The sequence below is a fragment of the Oncorhynchus clarkii genome, unplaced genomic scaffold (assembly GCF_045791955.1).
Source record: "Oncorhynchus clarkii lewisi isolate Uvic-CL-2024 unplaced genomic scaffold, UVic_Ocla_1.0 unplaced_contig_2050_pilon_pilon, whole genome shotgun sequence".
In the NCBI taxonomy this organism is placed as follows: Eukaryota; Metazoa; Chordata; class Actinopteri; order Salmoniformes; family Salmonidae; genus Oncorhynchus; species Oncorhynchus clarkii.
In genome coordinates this window covers 45,001-67,230 of record NW_027257981.1, presented here as the reverse complement: position 1 = coordinate 67,230, position 22,230 = coordinate 45,001, and the positions used below count along the sequence as shown (strand labels likewise).

The following is a 22,230-nucleotide window of genomic DNA, read 5'->3' as shown; positions in this document are numbered from 1 at the left end:
ATATTGTTAATTTAATTTCCATGGACATCCATTTTGTTGATCAGTGTTGGCATTGTTAAGAGATCGTTTTACATTACATTCGTCACTAGCTACTTCCAACTGTACTGCAGGTGTAGAGGATGTTGCAACTTCCTTTCAGGCATTGTTGGATGGTAATGATGCTATTATTACCAGTCTGGAGTTGACTGACTGTTATCTGACAGCAGAACAGGCAGGTGGCCCAAATGACAGCATACTCCCAATACAGTGACTACTTCTGACCCCTACAAGCCCTGATCAAAAATAGTGCACTAGGGAATTTGGTGCCATTTGGCATTCAGATCAGGATAGAGGTCACAGTCAGTCCCACCTTCACTAGTCTCCTGTCTGTCCCAATCTCTCTCTAACATCATCCTCCCCTCTATCCATCACACTCTTTTATTATATGTTTCTGTCAACATTTTATTCCTCCTCCTCTAATCCCCTCATCTGGGTCAGAGCCCTCGCCCTGCGTCCTGGATTAACAGGAAACTGATTTCTTCCAAGCAGACATTCTCTCTGAAGTGACACTAAAGAAAAGAGGAGATTAAGATGGACACATATTGTACCCGCTGTCATTATGATCCACTAGTAGAGTATCAGGTATGTCTGGACCTGGACATCTGACCCCTACCTCATAGATACCGGAGACAGAGCTGACATCTGACCCCTACCTCATAGATACCAGAGTCAGGAGACAGAGCTGACATCTGACCCCTACCTCATAGATACCAGAGACAGTACTGGCATCTGACCCCTACCTCATAGATACCAGAGCCAGGAGACAGAGCTGGCATCTGACCCCTACCTCATAGATACCAGAGCCAGGAGACAGAGCTGACATCTGACCCCTACCTCATAGATACCAGAGTCAGGAGACAGTGCTGACATCTGACCCCTATCTCATAGTTACCAGAGTCAGAAGACAGAGCTGACCTCTACCTCATAGATACCAGAGTCAGGAGACAGAGCTGACCTCTACCTCATAGATACCAGAGACAGAAGACAGAGCTGACATCTGACCTCTACCTCATAGTTACCAGAGTCAGGAGACAGAGCTGACCTCTACCTCATAGATACCAGAGTCAGAAGACAGAGCTGACATCTGACCCCTACCTCATAGTTACCAGAGTCAGGAGACAGAGCTGACATCTGACCCCTACCTCATAGTTACCAGAGTCAGGAGACAGAGCTGACATCTGACCTCTACCTCATAGTTACCAGAGTCAGGAGACAGAGCTAACCCCTACCTCATAGTTACCAGAGTCAGGAGACAGAGCTGACCTCTACCTCATAGTTACCAGAGTCAGGAGACAGAGCTGACATCTGACCCTTACCTCATAGTTACCAGAGTCAGGAGACAGAGCTGACATCTGACCTCTACCTCATAGATACCAGAGTCAGGAGACATATACACTCTTAGAGAAAAGGGATCCAAAAGGGTTATTCGGCTGTCCCATTAGGAGAACCCTTTTTGGTTCCAGGTAGAACTATTTTGGGTTCCATGTAGAACCCTCTGTGGACAGGGTTCCTTTGTGGACAGGGTTCCTCTGTGGACAGGGTTCTACATGGAACCCAAAACAATTCTACTTGCAACCAGCAAGGGTTCTTGCAAGGGTTCTATGGGGACAGATGAATCATCCTTTCAGGTTGTAGTTTGTATCTTTTGTTCTAAGACTGTAGGGAATCGGGTGCCATTTGAAGAGCATCATAAACCCAGAGGCTGTATAAGAGGCTTAATGACCAGTGGTTGTTTTCTCTGGAGACTAACTGCAGCTGGGTGCAGTGGGCAGGTGCTGTCCTAGCAGGGCACAGGGTCTGTAATACACTACAGTACAGCTCTCAGCTCAGATAATAGAAGCTGCCTGGTCCCGCTACTCTACTGGGATTACAGTGGATTATGTTCCTGCTGTGTATGGCTGTCAGACATGTCCTTTTACTGTCCATTTGATTGTGCTGTAAAGTAGGACTTTACTTTCTCCATCATGTGGTGAAGAGACTGGACATGACAATGCTCCCTGATGATCCCAGGAAAGCTGTTGTTCAAGGCATCTAAGTTCAAACACACTAGGGATAAGACTTCCTGTCACAGAAGTAGTGTGATGCTAATATAGATGTAATGAAACAGTCCCTCTGTTCTGAAAGGAAGCCTCGATGCCAGTCTGTTACTGCTTTTTGGGGTTTCTGTACTTTACTATTCATATTTCTGCCAACTTTTACTTTTAATTCACTATATTCCTAAATAAAATGTGCTTTTTACTCCGTACATTTTACCTGACACCCAAAAGTACTTGTTACATTTTGACAGGAAAATGGTCTAATTCACACACTTATCAAGAGAACATCCCTGGTCATCCCTAGTGCCTCTGATCTGGAGGACTCACTAAACAGAGAACATCCCTGGTCATCCCTAGTGCCTCTGATCTGGAGGACTCACTAAACAGAGAACATCCCTGGTCATCCCTACTGCCTCTGATCTGGAGGACTCACTAAACAGAGAACATCCCTGGTCATCCCTACTGCCTCTGATCTGGAGGACTCACTAAACAGAGAACATCCCTGGTCATCCCTACTGCCTCTGATCTGGCAGACTCACTAAACAGAGAACATTCCTGGTCATCCCTAGTGCCTCTGATCTGGAGGACTCACTACACAGAGAACATCCCTGGTCATCCCTAGTGCCTCTGATCTGGAGGACTCACTAATCAGAGAACATCCCTGGTCATCCCTACTGCCTCTGATCTGGAGGACTCACTAAACAGAGAACATCCCTGGTCATCCCTACTGCCTCTGATCTGGAGGACTCACTAAACAGAGAACATCCCTGGTCATCCCTACTGCCTCTGATCTGGAGGACTCACTAAACAGAGAACATCCCTTGTCAATACTACTGCCTCTGATCTGGCAGACTCACTAAACAGAGAACATCCCATGTCATCTCTACTGCCTCTGATCTGGAGGACTCACTAAACAGAGAACATCCCTGGTCATCCCTACTGCCTGATCTGGATGACTCACTAAACAGAGAACATCCCTGGTCATCCCTACTGCCTCTGATCTGGAGGACTCACTAAACAGAGAACATCCCTGGTCATCCCTACTGCCTCTGATCTGGAGGACTCACTAAACACAAATGCTTTGTTTGTAAATTATGTCTGAGTGTTAAAGCCCCTGCTGTCCTTCAACAAAAAACGAGAACATTGTCCCATCTGGTTTGCTTAATATAAGGAATTTGAAGTTATTTTTTACCTATGATAGGTATATCTCACTGGTCACCATAGCAGCATAGGTCATCCCCAAAGCCAACACCTCCTTTGGCTGCCTTTCCTTCCAGTTCTCTGCTGCCAATGACAGGAACGAACTGCAAAAATCGCTGAAGTTGGAGACTTACATTTCCCTCACTAACTTTAAGCATCAGCTGTCAGATCAGCTCACAGATCACTGCAGCTGTACACAGCCCATCTGTAAATAGCTCATCCAACTACCTACCTCATCCCCATATTGTTTTTATTTACTTTTCTGCTATTTTGAACACCAGTATTTCTGTTTGCACATCATCATCTGCACATATACCACTCCAGTGTTAATTTGCTAAATTGTTATTACTTCTCTACTATGGCCTATTTATTGCCTTTCCTCCTCACGCCATTTGCACACACTGTATTTAAACTTTTTCTATTGTGTTGTTGACTGTACGTTTGTTTATTCCATGTGTAACTCTGTGTTGTCTGTGTCACACTGCTTTGCTTTATCTTGGCCAGGTCGCGATTGTAAATGAGAACTTGTTCTCAACTGGCCAACCTGTTTTTTTATGATACTAAAGTACATTTTAGCAATTCCATTTACTTTTGATACTTGAGTATATATAAAACCAAATACTTTTAGACCTTTACTCAAGTAGAATTTTACTGGGTGACTAACTTTTACTTGAGTCATTTTCTATAAAGGTATCTTTACAATTGAGAACTTTTTCCACCACTGATGAAATTGTCATGTTTGTCCAATGAGAAGTGGAGTTGGTAATAACAGACACAGATCTGGGACCAGGCTTTTGCCAAAGGATAAACACTTCACATTAAGTTGCCCTTTTGTCAAACTAGAACTCTAGCTGTTTGTTTATCAGAAGACTGATAAGGTTCATGAAACAATGGTTCCATTTTAATGGAAGGCCCGAAGTGTTAGACATTTCTATATTGATACATGGCTAATATTTAAGTAGCTTCTGGGCTGTGACAAAGGTAGCATGAATGTTGAGATTACACACATAAAGGAGATCTAGCAAAATGTAACACTAACAACAGCAGCATAAATGTTGAGATTACACACATAAAGGAGATCTAGCAGAATGTAACACTAACAACAGCAGTATGAATGTTGAGATTACACACATAAAGGAGATCTAGCAGAATGTAACACTAACAACAGCAGTATGAATGTTGAGATTACACACATAAAGGAGATCTAGCAGAATGTAACACTAACAACAGCAGCATGAATGTTGAGATTACACACATAAAGGAGATCTAGCAGAATGTAACACTAACAACAGCAGTATGAATGTTGAGATTACACACATAAAGGAGATCTAGCAGAATGTAACACTAACAACAGCAGTATGAATGTTGAGATTACACACATAAAGGAGATCTAGCAGAATGTAACACTAACAACAGCAGAATGAATGTTGAGATTACACACATAAAGGAGATCTAGCAGAATGTAACTTTAACAACAGCAGTATGAATGTTGAGATTACATACATAAAGGAGATCTAGCAGAATGTAACACTAACAACAGCAGCATGAATGTTGAGATTACACACATAAAGGAGATCTAGCAGAATGTAACACTAACAACAGCAGTATGAATGTTGAGATTACACACATAAAGGAGATCTAGCAGAATGTAACACTAACAACAGCAGTATGAATGTTGAGATTACACACATAAAGGAGATCTAGCAGAATGTAACACTAACAACAGCAGAATGAATGTTGAGATTACACACATAAAGGAGATCTAGCAGAATGTAACACTAACAACAGCAGTATGAATGCTCCTGCACTGTATCATTCATTGTGTTCTCAGTGTATATAGGAATACTGGTGAAATGGAACAAAGACCCTTATTTCAGGCTAACCCCAAATGACACTCTATTCACTATGTAGTGCACTATGGGCTCTGGTCAAAAGTAGTGCACTATACAGGGAATAGGGTTCCATTTGGGAGCAGTCTAGGTGTTCCACAAGGACACAGCAGATTACTCAGGGCCGGGGCTGGGGCCAGGCCCAGCCATGTAGACACAGGAGGTGTGTCACTTCATGTCAGCCAGTTGTTATCATAAACTTGATCTAGATTCAAATGTTCTTGGACTCAATACTTGGGAATGGATTTTGTATTTATATGTATTTAAGCATTTCAAATATGAGGAATTTCATTATTTTATTTACAAAAAAAGTGGAAATGTTTTTTGGACATAAAACAGTATATTGTTTCTATGATGGAAGCTCTAGTCTGCTCAGTGTTTCCTGATTGGATGAATTGAGTTGTTTTATATTTGTTAGAGTTAAAACAGAAGATGTCGGCCTATCCTGTTTCTCTGGTCTGTAGAAGCTCTACTCTTTGTGGCAGGATCTAGCTCTGCTCAGTGTTTCCTGATTGGATGAATTGAGTTGTTTTACATTTGTTAGAGTTAAAACAGAAGATGTTCTTCTGATATAAAAACAGTCGGCCTATCCTGTTTCTCTGATCCGTAGAAGCTCTACTCTTTGTGGCAAGATCTAGCTCTGCTCTAGTCTCTCTGGTGTTGAGATGTCATCATGTCAGTGCATGTCAACATTCATCATCTGGGATTGCTGCCAATCACATAAATCCTCCTCAGTTTAATTCTCAGTACATTTCCATATGAATGTTGCTGCTGACTGCTTGACTAATAGTCCTTAGGCTATTCATAACACATTAACACATTCACACATTCATAACACATTCACACATTCATAACACATTCACACATTCATAACACATTAACACATTCATAACACATTAACACATTCACACATTCATAACACATTCACACATTCATAACACATTAACACATTCATAACACATTAACACATTCATAACACATTAACACATTCATAACATATTAACACATTCATAACACATTAACACATTCATAACACATTAACACATTCATAACACATTCACACATTCATAACACATTAACACATTCATAACACATTAACACATTCATAACACATTAACACATTCATAACACATTCATAACACACTGACACATTCATAACACACTGACACATTCATAACACATTTATTAACATTAACACATTCATAACACATTTATTAACATTAACACATTCATAACACATGTATTAACATTAACACATTTATAACACATTTATTAACACATTCATAACACATTTATTAACACATTCATAACACATTCATTAACACATTTATTAACACATTTATAACACATGTATTAACACATTCATAACACATTTATTAACACATTTATAGCACATTCATAGTATATTTATTAACACATTCATAACACATTTATTAACAATAACACATTTATTAACACATTCATAGCACATTTATAGTATATTAACACATTCATAACACATTTATTGACACATTCATAGCACGTATTAGCATTTTTCAGACATAACATAGGTACAGCAGATCCCCTTATTTTATGGGATACTTTTAAATGTGCCTTTAGAGGCCATGCAATTAAATCCTGTATAGTTACTGTTGGTGTAAAGTAGTAAATAATGGCTGCTTCTCAGAAAGTTTTAAACTGTCAAGTGGAGTTAAACAAGTTTGTCCACTATCAGCATATCTATTTATTAATTTATTATGGCCATCGCAATGTTACCTATTAAAATTAGATCCTAAAAGAATATCAAAGGATTAGAAATGCAGGGCTGAAAAACAAAGGTGTCACTGTACGCTGGTGATTCATGTTTTCTTTTAAATCCACAGCCTCATAGAGGATCTAGATACTTATAGAATTAGAATCCCTCCACAGCCTCATAGAGGATCTAGATACTTATAGAATTAGAATCCCTCCACAGCCTCATAGAGGATCTAGATACTTATAGAATTAGAATCCCTCCACAGCCTCATAGAGGATCTAGATACTTATAGAATTAGAATCCCTCCACAGCCTCATAGAGGATCTAGATACTTATAGAATTAGAATCCCTCCACAGCCTCATAGAGGATCTAGATACTTATAGAATTAGAATCCCTCCACAGCCTCATAGAGGATCTAGATACTTATAGAATTAGAATCCCTCCACAGCCTCATAGAGGATCTAGATACTTATAGAATTAGAATCCCTCCACAGCCTCATAGAGGATCTAGATACTTATAGAATTAGAATCCCTCCACAGCCTCATAGAGGATCTAGATACTTATAGAATTAGAATCCCTCCACAGCCTCATAGAGGATCTAGATACTTTTTCTAACCTCTCTGGATTAAAACCAAAATATTACGTTTTGGATCACAAAAAATACAACTTTAACATTACTGTGTAGTTTACCAATACAATGGTCTGATGGTGATGTGGATATACCCGCTATACATATCCTGAAATAAATAAATGATCTGACTCCAATACATTTTAATAGAAAGTTAGCTAACATAGATAAGATCTGGCTACCATAGAAAGGTAAATACCTGTCTATTTGTGGAAAAATGTGTCATGTCCCAGTTTACCCTAATTAACTCTTTAGTCATATCCCAGTTTACCTATTTGCTTATGGTCTTGCCTACACCTAGCGAACAGTTTTTTTTAAATCAATTTTATTTGGAACATCAAGCCAGACAAAATTTAACAGGCCTATTTATATAATGAATATGAATTCGGAGGGCAGAAATGATTACATATTAAAGCATTAGACCTCTTCTCTAGAAAATCAGAAAGAATGTCTCACCCCATGTTCAAGAATGGCCTTTTTCCCTTTATTCAGATTACAGTTATCAGGCTAGATGTTAGCAGGTTAGCAGGATACAGCAGTGATATCAGGCTAGATGTTAGCAGGTTAGCAGGATACAGCAGTGATATCAGGCTAGATGTTAGCAGGTTATCAGCATACAGCAGTGATATCAGGCTAGATGTTAGCAGGTTAGCAGCATACAGCAGTGATATCAGGCTAGATGTTAGCAGGATACAGCAGTGATATCAGGCTAGATGTTAGCAGGTTAGCAGGATACAGCAGTGATATCAGGCTAGATGTTAGCAGGTTAGCAGGATACAGCAGTGATATCAGGCTAGATGTTAGCAGGTTAGCAGGATACAGCAGTGATATCAGGCTAGATGTTATCAGGTTATCAGCATACAGCAGTGATCTCAGACTAGATGTTAGCAGGTTAGCAGCATACAGCAGTGATATCAGGCTAGATTTTAGCAGGTTAGCAGCATACAGCAGTGATATCAGGCTAGATGTTAGCAGGTTAGCAGCATACAGCAGTGATATCAGGCTAGATGTTAGCAGGTTAGCAGCATACAGCAGTGATATCAGGCTAGATGTTAGCAGTATACAGCAGTGATATCAGACTAGATGTTAGCAGGTTAGCAGGATACAGCAGTGATTTCAGACTAGAGGTAGAGGTTAGCATCATACAGCAGTGATATCAGGCTAGATGTTAGCAGGTTAGCAGCATACAGCAGTGATATCAGGCTAGATGTTAGCAGGTAAGCAGCATACAGCAGTGATATCAGACTAGATGTTAGCAGTATACAGCAATGATATCAGGCTAGATGTTAGCAGGTTAGCAGTATACAGCAGTGATATCAGGCTAGATTTGAGCAGGATAGCAGCATACAGCAGTGATATCAGGCTAGATGTTAGCAGGTTAGCAGCATACAGCAGTGATATCAGGCTAGATGTTAGCAGCATACAGCAGTGATATCAGGCTAGATGTTAGCAGGTTAGCAGCATACAGCAGTGATATCAGGCTAGATTTTAGCAGGTTAGTAGCATACAGCAGTGATATCAGGCTAGATGTTAGCAGGTTAGCAGCATACAGCAGTGATATCAGGCTAGATTTTAGCAGGTTAGCAGCATACAGCAGTGATATCAGGCTAGATGTTAGCAGGTTAGCAGCATACAGCAGTGATATCAGGCTAGATATTAGCAGGTTAGCAGCATACAGCAGTGATATCAGGCTAGATGTTAGCAGGTTAGCAGCATACAGCAGTAATATCAGGCTAGATGTTAGCAGGTTAGCAGCATACAGCAGTAAAATCAGGCTAGATGTTAGCAGGTTAGCAGCATGCAGCAGTGATATCAGACTAGATGTTAGCAGGTTAGCAGCATGCAGCAGTAAAATCAGACTAGATGTTAGCAGGTTAGCAGCATACAGCAGTGATATCAGGCTAGATGTTAGCAGGTTAGCAGCATACAGCAGTGATTTCAGACTAGAGGTAGAGGTTAGCAGCATGCAGCAGTGGTATCAGGCTAGATGTTAGCAGGTTAGCAGCATGCAGCAGTGGTATCAGGCTAGATGTTAGCAGGTTAGCAGCATGCAGCAGTGATTTCAGACTAGAGGTAGAGGTTAGCAGCATGCAGCAGTGGTATCAGGCTAGATGTTAGCAGGTTAGCAGCATGCAGCAGTGATATCAGGCTAGATGTTAGCAGGTTAGCAGCATACAACAGTGATATCAGGCTAGATGTTAGCAGGTTAGCAGCATGCAGCAGTGGTATCAGGCTAGATGTTAGCAGGTTAGCAGTATACAGCAGTGATTTCAGACTAGAGGTAGAGGTTAGCACCATACTAAATTGAGCTCTTATCAACTGATTCATCTATTGTACTTTGTCTTTCTAGTTTGACTACTGTAATAGGGAACTATTGGGACTGCTGTCAGTGGTGGGATGATGACACACATATAGTTTACATGTGAAAGGAAGGAAGAATATCCAGGGGCCAGACTGCTGTGATGTCACATGAACGACAGCCAATACAGTCTATTAGGTTTAGTCTGCTGAACACCCTCATCTCATTGTGAATGCAGTCATAGAACTAGATCTAATGTAAAACATGACATTGTATTTGATCTAATAATCAAGTCCTTCTCTGCTCCTCAGTCTTAGTCGGTAGATAGTTTTCATAGTTAGCTACTAACCAGTGAAAATGTGATTGTGGTAATGATGACCAACATACAGTTCACAGTTTGGTTTCAGTCTAATTGCGTCTTCCTGTCTCTCTATTTCACAGCTTTCAGTGATGGATGTTAAACCCTAGATAGACCTCAGAGCACTATCAACACCCTCTCCTCCTCTTCCTGCTCATCACCATGGACTCCCCTTCTAAGAAGTCTGGTGTGTTGTCCCACCTGCGGCATCGCGCCCAGCCCCTCCTCTCTACCCTCCGACGGGGCAGAAAGAAGACTGAGGTGTGTCCAGAACATGTCTTAAACCACAGGATGAGTTCCTCTGTCCCAGACATCACCCCCACCTCCTCCCTGGCCCAGCAGGACTACCAGACCTACAGCAGCCCCAACACTCCCACCATTAAGACTGTTGGAGACAGAAGGCAGGGAGGAGGTGCTAGCTCTCACACCGTTAACACGGCTGGGAGTGCTGGGAGCGACGCTGCTCTAAACAGACTGAGTGTCCCGGTGGACCAGGCTGACTGGACGTCCCAGGAGTCGGTGTGTAGTGAACCCAGTGCTCCTCCTTATAAGGAGGACCTGTCAGAGGAGAGCCATGTGCTGAGAGCTGCTTCTGCTGGAGGGGGGTCAGGGACAGAGGACTTGGAGCTGCAGGACCACACGGGACACTGTAGTGAACACACTACCACTCCCATTGGCCTGCACAGCAGAGAGATCCCCTCAGTGGAGATATCAGAGGACATGACTCAGGTAAACAGAGTTTTACAGCTTACTATGGTGCATTATGGCTGGTGTTACTATGGTCTGATTTAATTAATTTGATTTGATATTTTCTCCTCGTGACCATTTCTTGATCTTAGTCAGTCTTGATTGCACATGGTTTTACTATACTATTAAATGGAGTCAGATAGTCAGGTTTATTAAATGGAGTCAGGTTTATTAAATGGAGTCAGATAGTCAGGTTTATTAAATGGAGTCAGGTTTATTAAATGGAGTCAGATAGTCAGGTTTATTAAATCTGCTCCTATATCACTGGCGTCTGTACACAATCTGCTCCTACATCACTGGCGTCTGTATATAATCTGCTCCTACATCACTGGTGTCTGTATATAATCTGCTCCTATATCACTGGTGTCTGTATACAATCTGCTCCTATATCACTGGTGTCTGTATATAATCTGCTCCTACATCACTGGCGTCTGTATATAATCTGCTCCTACATCACTGACGTCTGTATATAATCTGCTCCTATATCACTGGCGTCTGTATACCATCTGCTCCTACATCACTGGTGTCTGTATATAATCTGCTCCTACATCACTGGTGTCTGTATATAATCTGCTCCTACATCACTGGTGTCTGTATATAATCTGCTCCTACATCAAATTAAATCAAATCAAATGTATTTATATAGCCCTTCGTACATCAGCTGATATCTCAAAGTGCTGTACAGAAACCCAGCCTAAAACCCCAAACAGCAAGCAATGCAGGTGTAGAAGCACGGTGGCTAGGAAAAACTCCCTAGAAAGGCCAAAACCTAGGAAGAAGCCTAGAGAGGAACCAGGCTATGTGGGGTGGCCAGTCCTCTTCTGGCTGTGCCGGGTGGAGATTATAACAGAACATGGCCAAGATGTTCAAATGTTCATAAATGACCAGCATGGTTGAATAATAATAAGGCAGAACAGTTGAAACTGGAGCAGCAGCACGGTCAGGTGGACTGGGGACAGCAAGGAGTCATCATGTCAGGTAGTCCTGGGGCATGGTCCTAGGGCTCAGGTCCTCCGAGAGAGAGAAAGAAAGAGAGAATTAGAGAGAGCATATGTGGGGTGGCCAGTCCTCTTCTGGCTTTGCCGGGTGGAGATTATAACAGAACATGACCAAGATGTTCATAAATGACCAGCATGGTCGAATAATAATAAGGCAGAACAGTTTAAACTGGAGCAGCAGCACGGCCAGGTGGACTGGGCACAGCAAGGAGTCATCATGTCAGGTAGTCCTGAGGCATGGTCCTAGGGCTAGGCCTAGGTTTATTAAATGGAGTCAGGTTTATTAAATGGAGTCAGATAGTCGGGTTTATTAAATGGAGTCAGGTTTATTAATTGGCGTCAGATAGTCGGGTTTATTAAATGGAGTCGGATAGTCAGGTTTATTAAATGGAGTCAGGTTTATTAAATGGAGTCAGGTTTATTAAATGGAGTTAGATAGTCAGGTTTATTATATGGAGTCAGGTTTATTAAATGGAGTCAGGTTTATTAAAGGAGGTCAGATAGTCGGGTTTATTAAATGGAGTCAGATAGTCGGGTTTATTAAATGGAGTCAGATAGTCAGGTTTATTAAGTGGAGTCAGATAGTCAGGTTTATTAAATGGAGTCAGGTTTATTAAATGGAGTCAGATAGTCGGGTTTATTAAATGGAGTCAGATAGTCAGGTTTATTAAATGGAGTCAGATAGTCGGGTTTATTAAATTGAGTCAGATAGTCAGGTTTATTAAGTGGAGTCAGATAGTCAGGTTTATTAAATGGAGTCAGGTTTATTTAATGGAGTCAGATAGTCAGGTTTATTAAGTGGAGTCAGATAGTCAGGTTTATTAAATGGAGTCAGGTTTATTTAATGGAGTCAGATAGTCAGGTTTATTAAGTGGAGTCAGATAGTCGGGTTTATTAAATGGAGTCAGTTTTATTAAATGGAGTCAGATAGTCGGGTTTATTAAATGGAGTCAGATAGTCAGGTTTATTAAGTGGAGTCAGATAGTCAGGTTTATTAAATGGAGTCAGGTTTATTAAATGGAGTCAGATAGTCAGGTTTATTAAATGGAGTCAGATAGTCAGGTTTATTAAATGGAGTCAGATAGTCAGGTTTATTAAATGGAGTCAGATAGTCGGGTTTATTAAATATAGTCAGGTTTATTAAATGGAGTCAGATAGTCGGGTTTATTAAATGGAGTCAGATAGTCAGGTTTATTAAATATGATTTAGCCTTACAGTGATTCTTCTTTCCAAGAGAACCCCACTGGATGCTAGACATGGTGGTCGTGTAGGGTTACACAATCTGCTCCTACATCACTGGCGTCTGTACACAATCTGCTCCCACATCTCTGGCGTCTGTACACAATCTGCTCCTACATCACTGGCGTCTGTATATAATCTGCTCCTATATCACTGGCGTCTGTACACAATCTGCTCCTACATCACTGGCGTCTGTATATAATCTGCTCCTACATCACTGGTGTCTGTATATAATCTGCTCCTATATCACTGGTGTCTGTATACAATCTGCTCCTATATCACTGGTGTCTGTATATAATCTGCTCCTACATCACTGGTGTCTGTATATAATCTGCTCCTATATCACTGGTGTCTGTATATAATCTGCTCCTATATCACTGGTGTCTGTATATAATCTGCTCCTACATCACTGGCGTCTGTATATAATCTGCTCCTACATCACTGACGTCTGTATATAATCTGCTCCTATATCACTGGCGTCTGTATACCATCTGCTCCTACATCACTGGTGTCTGTATATAATCTGCTCCTACATCACTGGTGTCTGTATATAATCTGCTCCTACATCACTGGTGTCTGTATATAATCTGCTCCTACATCAAATTAAATCAAATCAAATGTATTTATATAGCCCTTCGTACATCAGCTGATATCTCAAAGTGCTGTACAGAAACCCAGCCTAAAACCCCAAACAGCAAGCAATGCAGGTGTAGAAGCACGGTGGCTAGGAAAAACTCCCTAGAAAGGCCAAAACCTAGGAAGAAACCTAGAGAGGAACCAGGCTATGTGGGGTGGCCAGTCCTCTTCTGGCTGTGCCGGGTGGAGATTATAACAGAACATGACCAAGATGTTCATAAATGACCAGCATGGTCGAATAATAATAAGGCAGAACAGTTTAAACTGGAGCAGCAGCACGGCCAGGTGACTGGGCACAGCAAGGAGTCATCATGTCAGGTAGTCCTGAGGCATGGTCCTAGGGCTCAGGTCCTCAGAGAGAGAGAAAGAAAGAGAGAAGTAGAGAATTAGAGAACGCACACTTAGATTCACACAGGACACCGAATAGGACAGGATAAGTACTCCAGATATAACAAACTGACCCTAGCCCCCCGACACATAAACTACTGCAGCATAAATACTGGAGGCTGAGACAGGAGGGGTCAGGAGACACTGTGGCCCCATCCGAGGACACCCCCGGACAGGGCCAAACAGGAAGGATATAACCCCACCCACTTTGCCAAAGCACAGCCCCCACACCACTAGAGGGATATCTTCAACCACCAACTTACCATCCTGAGACAAGGCTGAGTATAGCCCACAAAGACCTCCGCCACGGCACAACCCAAGGGGGGGGCGCCAACCCAGACAGGATGACCACATCAGTGAATCAACCCACTCAGGTGACGCACCCCTTCCAGGGACGGCATGAGAGAGAGCCAGTAAGCCAGTGACTCAGCCCCTGTAATAGGGTTAGAGGCAGAGAATCCCAGTGGAAAGAGGTGAACCGGCCAGGCAGAGACAGCAAGGGTGGTTCGTTGCTCCAGAGCCTTTCCGTTCACCTTCCCACTCCTGGGCCAGACTACACTCAATCATATGACCCACTGAAGAGATGACTCTTCAGTAAAGACTTAAAGGTTGAGACCGAGTTTGCATCTCTGACATGGGTAGGCAGACCGTTCCATAAAAATGGAGCTCTATAGGAGAAAGCCCTGCCTCCAGCTGTTTGCTTAGAAATTCTAGGGACAATTAGAAGGCCTGCGTCTTGTGACCGTAGCGTTCGTGTAGGTATGTACGGCAGGACCAAATCAGAGAGATAGGTAGGAGCAAGCCCATGTAATGCTTTGTAGGTTAGCAGTAAAACCTTGAAATCAGCCCTTGCTTTGACAGGAAGCCAGTGTAGAGAGGCTAGCACTGGAGTAATATGATCATAGTCAGGATTCTAGCAGCCGTATTTAGCACTAACTGAAGTTTATTTAGTGCTTTATCCGGGTAGCCGGAAAGTAAAGCATTGTAGTAGTCTAACCTAGAAGTGACAAAAGCATGGATACATTTTTCTGCATCATTTTTGGACAGAAAGTTTCTGATTTTTGCAATGTTACATAGATGGAAAAAAGCTGTCCTTGAAATGGTCTTGATATGTTCTTCAAAAGAGAGATCAGGGTCCAGAGTAACGCCGAGGTCCTTCACAGTTGTATTTGAGACGACTGTACAACCATTAAGAATAATTGTCAGATTCAACAGAAGATCTCTTTGTTTCTTGGGACCTAGATCAAGCATCTCTGTTTTGTCCGAGTTTAAAAGTAGAACTTTTGCAGCCATCCACTTCCTTATGTCTGAAACACATGCTTCTAGCAAGGGCAATTTTGGGGCTTCACCATGTTTCATTGAAATGTACAGCTGTGTGTCATCCGCATAGCAGTGAAAGTTAATATTATGTTTTCGAATAACATCCCCAAGAGGTAAAATATATAGTGAAAACAATAGTGGTCCTAAAACGGAACCTTGAGGAGCACCGAAATTTACAGTTGATTTGTCAGAGGACAAACCATTCACAGAGACAAACTGATATCTTTCCGACAGATAAGATCTAAACCAGGCCAGAACTTGTCCGTGTAGACCAATTTGGGTTTCCAATCTCTGTGGTGATCGATGGTATCAAAAGCAGCACTAAGGTCTAGGAGCACGAGGACAGATGCAGAGCCTCGGTCCGATGCCATTAAAATGTCATTGACCACCTTCACAAGTGCCGTCTCAGTGCTATGATGGGGTCTAAAACCAGACTGAAGCATTTCGTATACATTGTTTGTTTTCAGGAAGGCAGTGAGTTGCTGCGCAACAGCCTTTTCTAAAATTTTTGAGAGGAATGGAAGATTCGATATAGGCCGATAGTTTTTTTATATTTTCTGGGTCAAGGTTTGGCTTTTTCAAGAGAGGCTTTATTACTGCCACTTTTAGTGAGTTTGGTACACATCCGGTGGATAGATAGCCGTTTATTATGTTCAACATAGGAGGGCCAAGCACAGGAAGCAGCTCTTTCAGTAGTTTAGTTGGAATAGGGTCCAGTATGCAGCTTGAAGGTTTAGAGGCCATGATTATTTTCATCATTGTGTCAGGAGAAATAGTACTAAAACACTTGAGCGTCTCTCTTGATCCTAGGTCCTGGCAGAGTTGTGCAGGAGTCCGTAATTTGCTTTCTAATAATCATAATATTTTCCTCAAAGAAGTTCATGAATTCATCACTGCTAAAGTGAAAGTCATCACTGGCGTCTGTATACCAAGAGCAGTCAAATACTCAAGTAAAATGACTCTAAGTACTACGTAATAGAGATCGACCTCTACTACTTAAGTTGTTTTTTGGTGTAACTCTACTTATCTATTTTTATTTTGGAATATTTTTTATTTTCCTCCACTACATTCCTAAAGAAAATAATGTACTTTTTACTCCATACATTTTCCCTGACACCTGAAAGTACTGGTTACATTTACCCTGACACCTGAAAGTACTGGTTACATTTTCTCTGATACCTGAAAGTACTGTTTACATTTTCTCTGATACCTGAAAGTACTGGTTACATTTTCCCTGACACCTGAAAGTACTGGTTACATTTACCCTGATACCTGAAAGTACTGGTTACATTTACCCTGACACCTGAAAGTACTGGTTACATTTACCCTGACACCTGAAAGTACTGGTTACATTTACCCTGACACCTGAAAGTACTGGTTACATTTGCCCTGACACCTGAAAGTACTGGTTACATTTTCCCTGACACCTGAAAGTACTGGTTACATTTTCCCTGACACCTGAAAGTACTGGTTACATTTTCTCTGACACCTGAAAGTACTGGTTACATTTACCCTGACACCTGAAAGTACTGGTTACATTTACCCTGACACCTGAAAGTACTGGTTACATTTACCCTGACACCTGAAAGTACTGGTTACATTTACCCTGACACCTGAAAGTACTGGTTACATTTACCCTGACACCTGAAAGTACTGGTTACATTTACCCTGACACCTGAAAGTACTGGTTACATTTACCCTGACACCTGAAAGTACTGGTTACATTTACCCTGACACCTGAAAGTACTGGTTACATTTTCCCTGACACCTGAAAGTACTGGTTACATTTTCCCTGACACCTGAAAGTACTGGTTACATTTTCCCTGACACCTGAAAGTACTGGTTACATTTACCCTGACACCTGAAAGTACTGGTTACATTTACCCTGACACCTGAAAGTACTGGTTACATTTTCCCTGACACCTGAAAGTACTGGTTACATTTTCCCTGACACCTGAAAGTACTGGTTACATTTACCCTGACACCTGAAAGTACTGGTTACATTTTCTCTGACACCTGAAAGTACTGGTTGCATTTTCCCTGACACCTGAAAGTACTGGTTACATTTTCCCTGACACCTGAAAGTACTGGTTACATTTTTCCTGACACCTGAAAGTACTGGTTACATTTTCTCTGACACCTGAAAGTACTGGTTACATTTACCCTGACACCTGAAAGTACTGGTTACATTTTCCCTGACACCTGAAAGTACTGGTTACATTTTCCCTGACACCTGAAAGTACTGGTTACATTTTCCCTGACACCTGAAAGTACTGGTTACATTTTCTCTGACACCTGAAAGTACTGGTTACATTTACCCTGACACCTGAAAGTACTGGTTACATTTTCTCTGACACCTGAAAGTACTGGTTGCATTTTCCCTGACACCTGAAAGTACTGGTTACATTTTCCCTGACACCTGAAAGTACTGGTTACATTTTCCCTGACACCTGAAAGTACTGGTTACATTTTCTCTGACACCTGAAAGTACTGGTTACATTTACCCTGACACCTGAAAGTACTGGTTACATTTTCCCTGACACCTGAAAGTACTGGTTACATTTACCCTGACACCTGAAAGTACTGGTTACATTTTCCCTGACACCTGAAAGTACTGGTTACATTTTCCCTGACACCTGAAAGTACTGGTTACATTTTCTCTGACACCTGAAAGTACTGGTTACATTTACCCTGACACCTGAAAGTACTGGTTTCATTTTCATGGGGATCCATAATAAACCCCAGGGAAAGTAGCTGCTGCCTTGGCAGGAACTAATGGGGATCCATAATAAACCCCAGGGAAAGTAGCTGCTGCCTTGGCAGGAACTAATGGGGATCCATAATAAACCCCAGGAAGAGTAGCTGCTGCCTTGGCAGGAACTAACGGGGATACATAATAAACCCCAGGAAGAGTAGCTGCTGCCTTGGCAGGAACTAATGGGGATCCATAATAAACCCCAGGGAAAGTAGCTGCTGCCTTTGCAGGAACTAATGGGGATCCATAATAAACCCCAGGGAAAGTAGCTGCTGCCTTGGCAAGAACTAACGGGGATACATAATAAACCCCAGGGAAAGTAGCTGCTGCCTTGGCAGGAACTAATGGGGATCCATAATAAACCCCAGGAAGAGTAGCTGCTGCCTTGGCAGGAACTAATGGGGATCCATAATAAACCCCAGGAAGAGTAGCTGCTGCCTTGGCAGGACCTAATGGGGATCCATAATAAACCCCAGGAAGGATAGCTGCTGTCTTGGCAGGAACTAATGGGGATCCATAATAAACCCCAGGAAGAGTAGCTGCTGCCTTGGCAACAGGAAATAATGGGGATCCATAATAAACCCCAGGAAGAGTAGCTGCTGCCTTGGCAGGAACTAATGGGGATCCATAATAAACCCCAGGAAGAGTAGCTGCTGCCTTGGAAGGAACTAATGGGGATCCATAATAAACCCCAGGAAGAGTAGCTGCTGCCTTGGCAGGAACTAGTGGGGATCCATAATAAACCCCAGGAAGAGTAGCTGCTGCCTTGGCAGGAACTAATGGGGATCCATAATAAATCCCCAGGAAGAGTAGCTGCTGCCTTGGAAGGAACTAATGGGGATCCATAATAAACCCCAGGAAGAGTAGCTGCTGCCTTGGCAGCTAATGAGGATCCTTAATAAATACAAATACAAAATAGTCAGTTTGATCTCATGAAGGGATATTGGTAGGTCCCTCTAACTGAGCCAAAGATACATCTGCTTTAGTCTCTCTTAATGGTTTGTTTTCCTACCTTCGTCTTCTGTTTGGGTTATGAAATGCCAGAGCCACGTTTAAACGGCACGTTATGCTGCGTGGTCTGGGAAATGATATGGGGGTATTTAGTACCACCTGGCCAGAACACCTTCAGAACAGTAGGAGTCTGGTCAAGCGTTGTTGTGTCTGCCAGCTTGACAGTTTATCTGTCGAAGAAGGAAATGGTCCAAGCAACAGGGATGTATCTCAGGAAGGTGGTGGGCCGAGTTAAAGTCTGACTGCTTAGTAATGGCATAAAAGCAAAGCTTGTTTTCTTCTCATTAAAAATAATATTGTAAAGGTAATGGAATGGGATTAGTGTGGTGGGTGAAGAATCAAATACTTTAACTTGTATCGCTGCACAAATCCCATTATTGTGCTGCGCCTCCTCTAACAGTATGAATCAGGCTGTTTGAGAAGGTTTGAATCGTAAGAAACCTGCCTACACATAGTTGGAAGTACAATTCACCAACATTGCTACTGTTGTCAAAGCTGTGTGCTGGAAAACCTTGGTAGAGCATGGGTGGAGTAGGCATTGTGGTGCTGTAAAACCTTGGTAGAGCATGGGTGGAGTAGGCATTGTGGTGCTGTAAAACCTTGGTAGAGCATGGGTGGAGTAGGCATTGTGGTGCTGTAAAACCTTGGTAGAGCATGGGTGGAGTAGGCATTGTGGTGCTGTAAAACCTTGGTAGAGCATGGGTGGAGTAGGCATTGTGGTGCTGTAAAACCTTGGTAGAGCATGGGTGGAGTAGGCATTGTGGTGCTGTAAAACCTTGGTAGAGCATGGGTGGAGTAGGCATTGTGGTGCTGTAAAACCTTGGTAGAGCATGGGTGGAGTAGGCATTGTGGTGCTGTAAAACCTTGGTAGAGCATGGGTGGAGTAGGCATTGTGGTGCTCATGTGAATTTTCTTTTCTTTTTCAGCTTCAGACCAGTGCCCACTTCTCAATTAAAGCATAGTTGTTTTTATATATAGTATACATGTGGTATGAGAGCATTAACATATCACTATGGTGCTGTCACTATTCAATCCATCCATTATATATCTATTATACATGTGGTATGAGAGCATTAACATATCACTATGGTGCTGTCACTATTCAATCCATCCATTATATATCTATTATACATGTGGTATGGAAATATTAATCCACAGCAGCAGATGCATTATCAGGAATTAACCACATGCTTCTTAGCCTGGTCCCAGATCTGTTGAAATAACCACATGCTTCTTAGCCTGGTCCCAGATCTGTTGAATTAACCACATGCTTCTTAGCCTGGTCCCAGATCTGTTGAAATAACCACATGCTTCTTAGCCTGGTCCCAGATCTGTTGACATAACCACATGCTTCTTAGCCTGGTCCCAGATCTGTTGACATAACCACATGTTTCTTAGCCTGGTCCCAGATCTGTTGAAAGAACCACATGCTTCTTAGCCGGGTCCCAGATCTGTTGAAATAACCACATGCTTCTTAGCCTGGTCCCAGATCTGTTGAATTAACCACATGCTTCTTAGCCTGGTCCCAGATCTGTTGAAATAACCACATGCTTCTTAGCCTGGTCCCAGATCTGTTGAAATAACCACATGCTTCTTAGCCTGGTCCCAGATCTGTTGAAATAACCACATGTTTCTTAGCCGGGTCCCAGATCTGTTGAATTAACCACATGCTTCTTAGCCTGGTCCCAGATCTGTTGAATTAACCACATGCTTCTTAGCCAGGTCCCAGATCTGTTGACATAACCACATGCTTCTTAGCCTGGTCCCAGGTCTGTTTATGCGATCATTCCAACTCCTTGTCATGTTTGGGAGAATGGAGTGATCGCACAGACAGACTGGTACGCAGGTTACATGGTTCTGGTGTTCTGAAAGACACAAGGACACAGACAGACTGGTACCCAGGTTACATGGTTCTGGTGTTGTGAAAGGCACAAGGACACAGACAGACTGGTACCCAGGTTACATGGTTCTGGTGTTGTGAAAGGACACAGACAGACTGGTACCCAGGTTACATGGTTCTGGTGTTGTGAAAGGACACCGACAGACTGGTATCCAGGTTACATGGTTCTGGTGTTGTGAAAGGACACAGACAGACTGGTACCCAGGTTACATGGTTCTGGTGTTGTGAAAGGACACAGACAGACTGGTACCCATGTTACATGGTTCTGGTGTTCTGAAAGACACAAGGACACAGACAGACTGGTACCCAGGTTACATGGTTCTGGTGTTGTGAAAGACACAAGGACACAGACAGACTGGTACCCAGGTTACATGGTTCTGGTGTTGTGAAAGGACAAAGACAGACTGGTACCCAGGTTACATGGTTCTGGTGTTGTGAAAGACACAAGGACACAGACAGACTGGTACCCAGGTTACATGGTTCTGGTGTTCTGAAAGACACAAGGACACAGACAGACTGGTACCCAGGTTACATGGTTCTGGTGTTGTGAAAGACACAAGGACACAGACAGACTGGTACCCAGGTTACATGGTTCTGGTGTTCTGAAAGACACAAGGACACAGACAGACTGGTACCCAGGTTACATGGTTCTGGGGTTGTGAAAGACACAAGGACACAGACAGACTGGTACCCAGGTTACATGGTTCTGGTGTTGTGAAAGGACACAGACAGACTGGTACCCAGGTTACATGGTTCTGGTGTTGTGAAAGGACACAGACAGACTGGTACCCAGGTTACATGGTGCTGGTGTTGTGAAAGACACAAGGACACAGACAGACTGGTACCCAGGTTACATGGTTCTGGTGTTGTGTGAAAGACACAAGGACACAGACAGGTCTGAATAAAGTCATGAGGAAAAAAGACATGGTCAAAATTACTGTTAGACTCAAGGCGATGACGTTCATTTAGGAGCCTTGAGTTTTTAAAAGCTAAACCACTGATGACCTCTGGGTGGGACCGAGCTATAAACAAACAGTCCAAATCTATCCCA

General features: G+C 42.4%; 1 protein-coding gene across 1 annotated transcript in view; it reads left to right on the top strand.

The window, feature by feature from the left end:
- LOC139394391 (multiple C2 and transmembrane domain-containing protein 2-like) overlaps positions 1 to 22,230 on the top strand; it is a gene marked incomplete at its 3' end in the record, with an annotated part of 78,981 nt that overhangs the window by 11,754 nt on the left and 44,997 nt on the right. Inside the window, exon 2 of the mRNA XM_071142445.1 lies at positions 10,270 to 10,915. Coding sequence (XP_070998546.1) covers positions 10,349 to 10,915 — 567 coding nt within the window. The remainder of the gene's footprint in view (positions 1 to 10,269; positions 10,916 to 22,230) is intronic.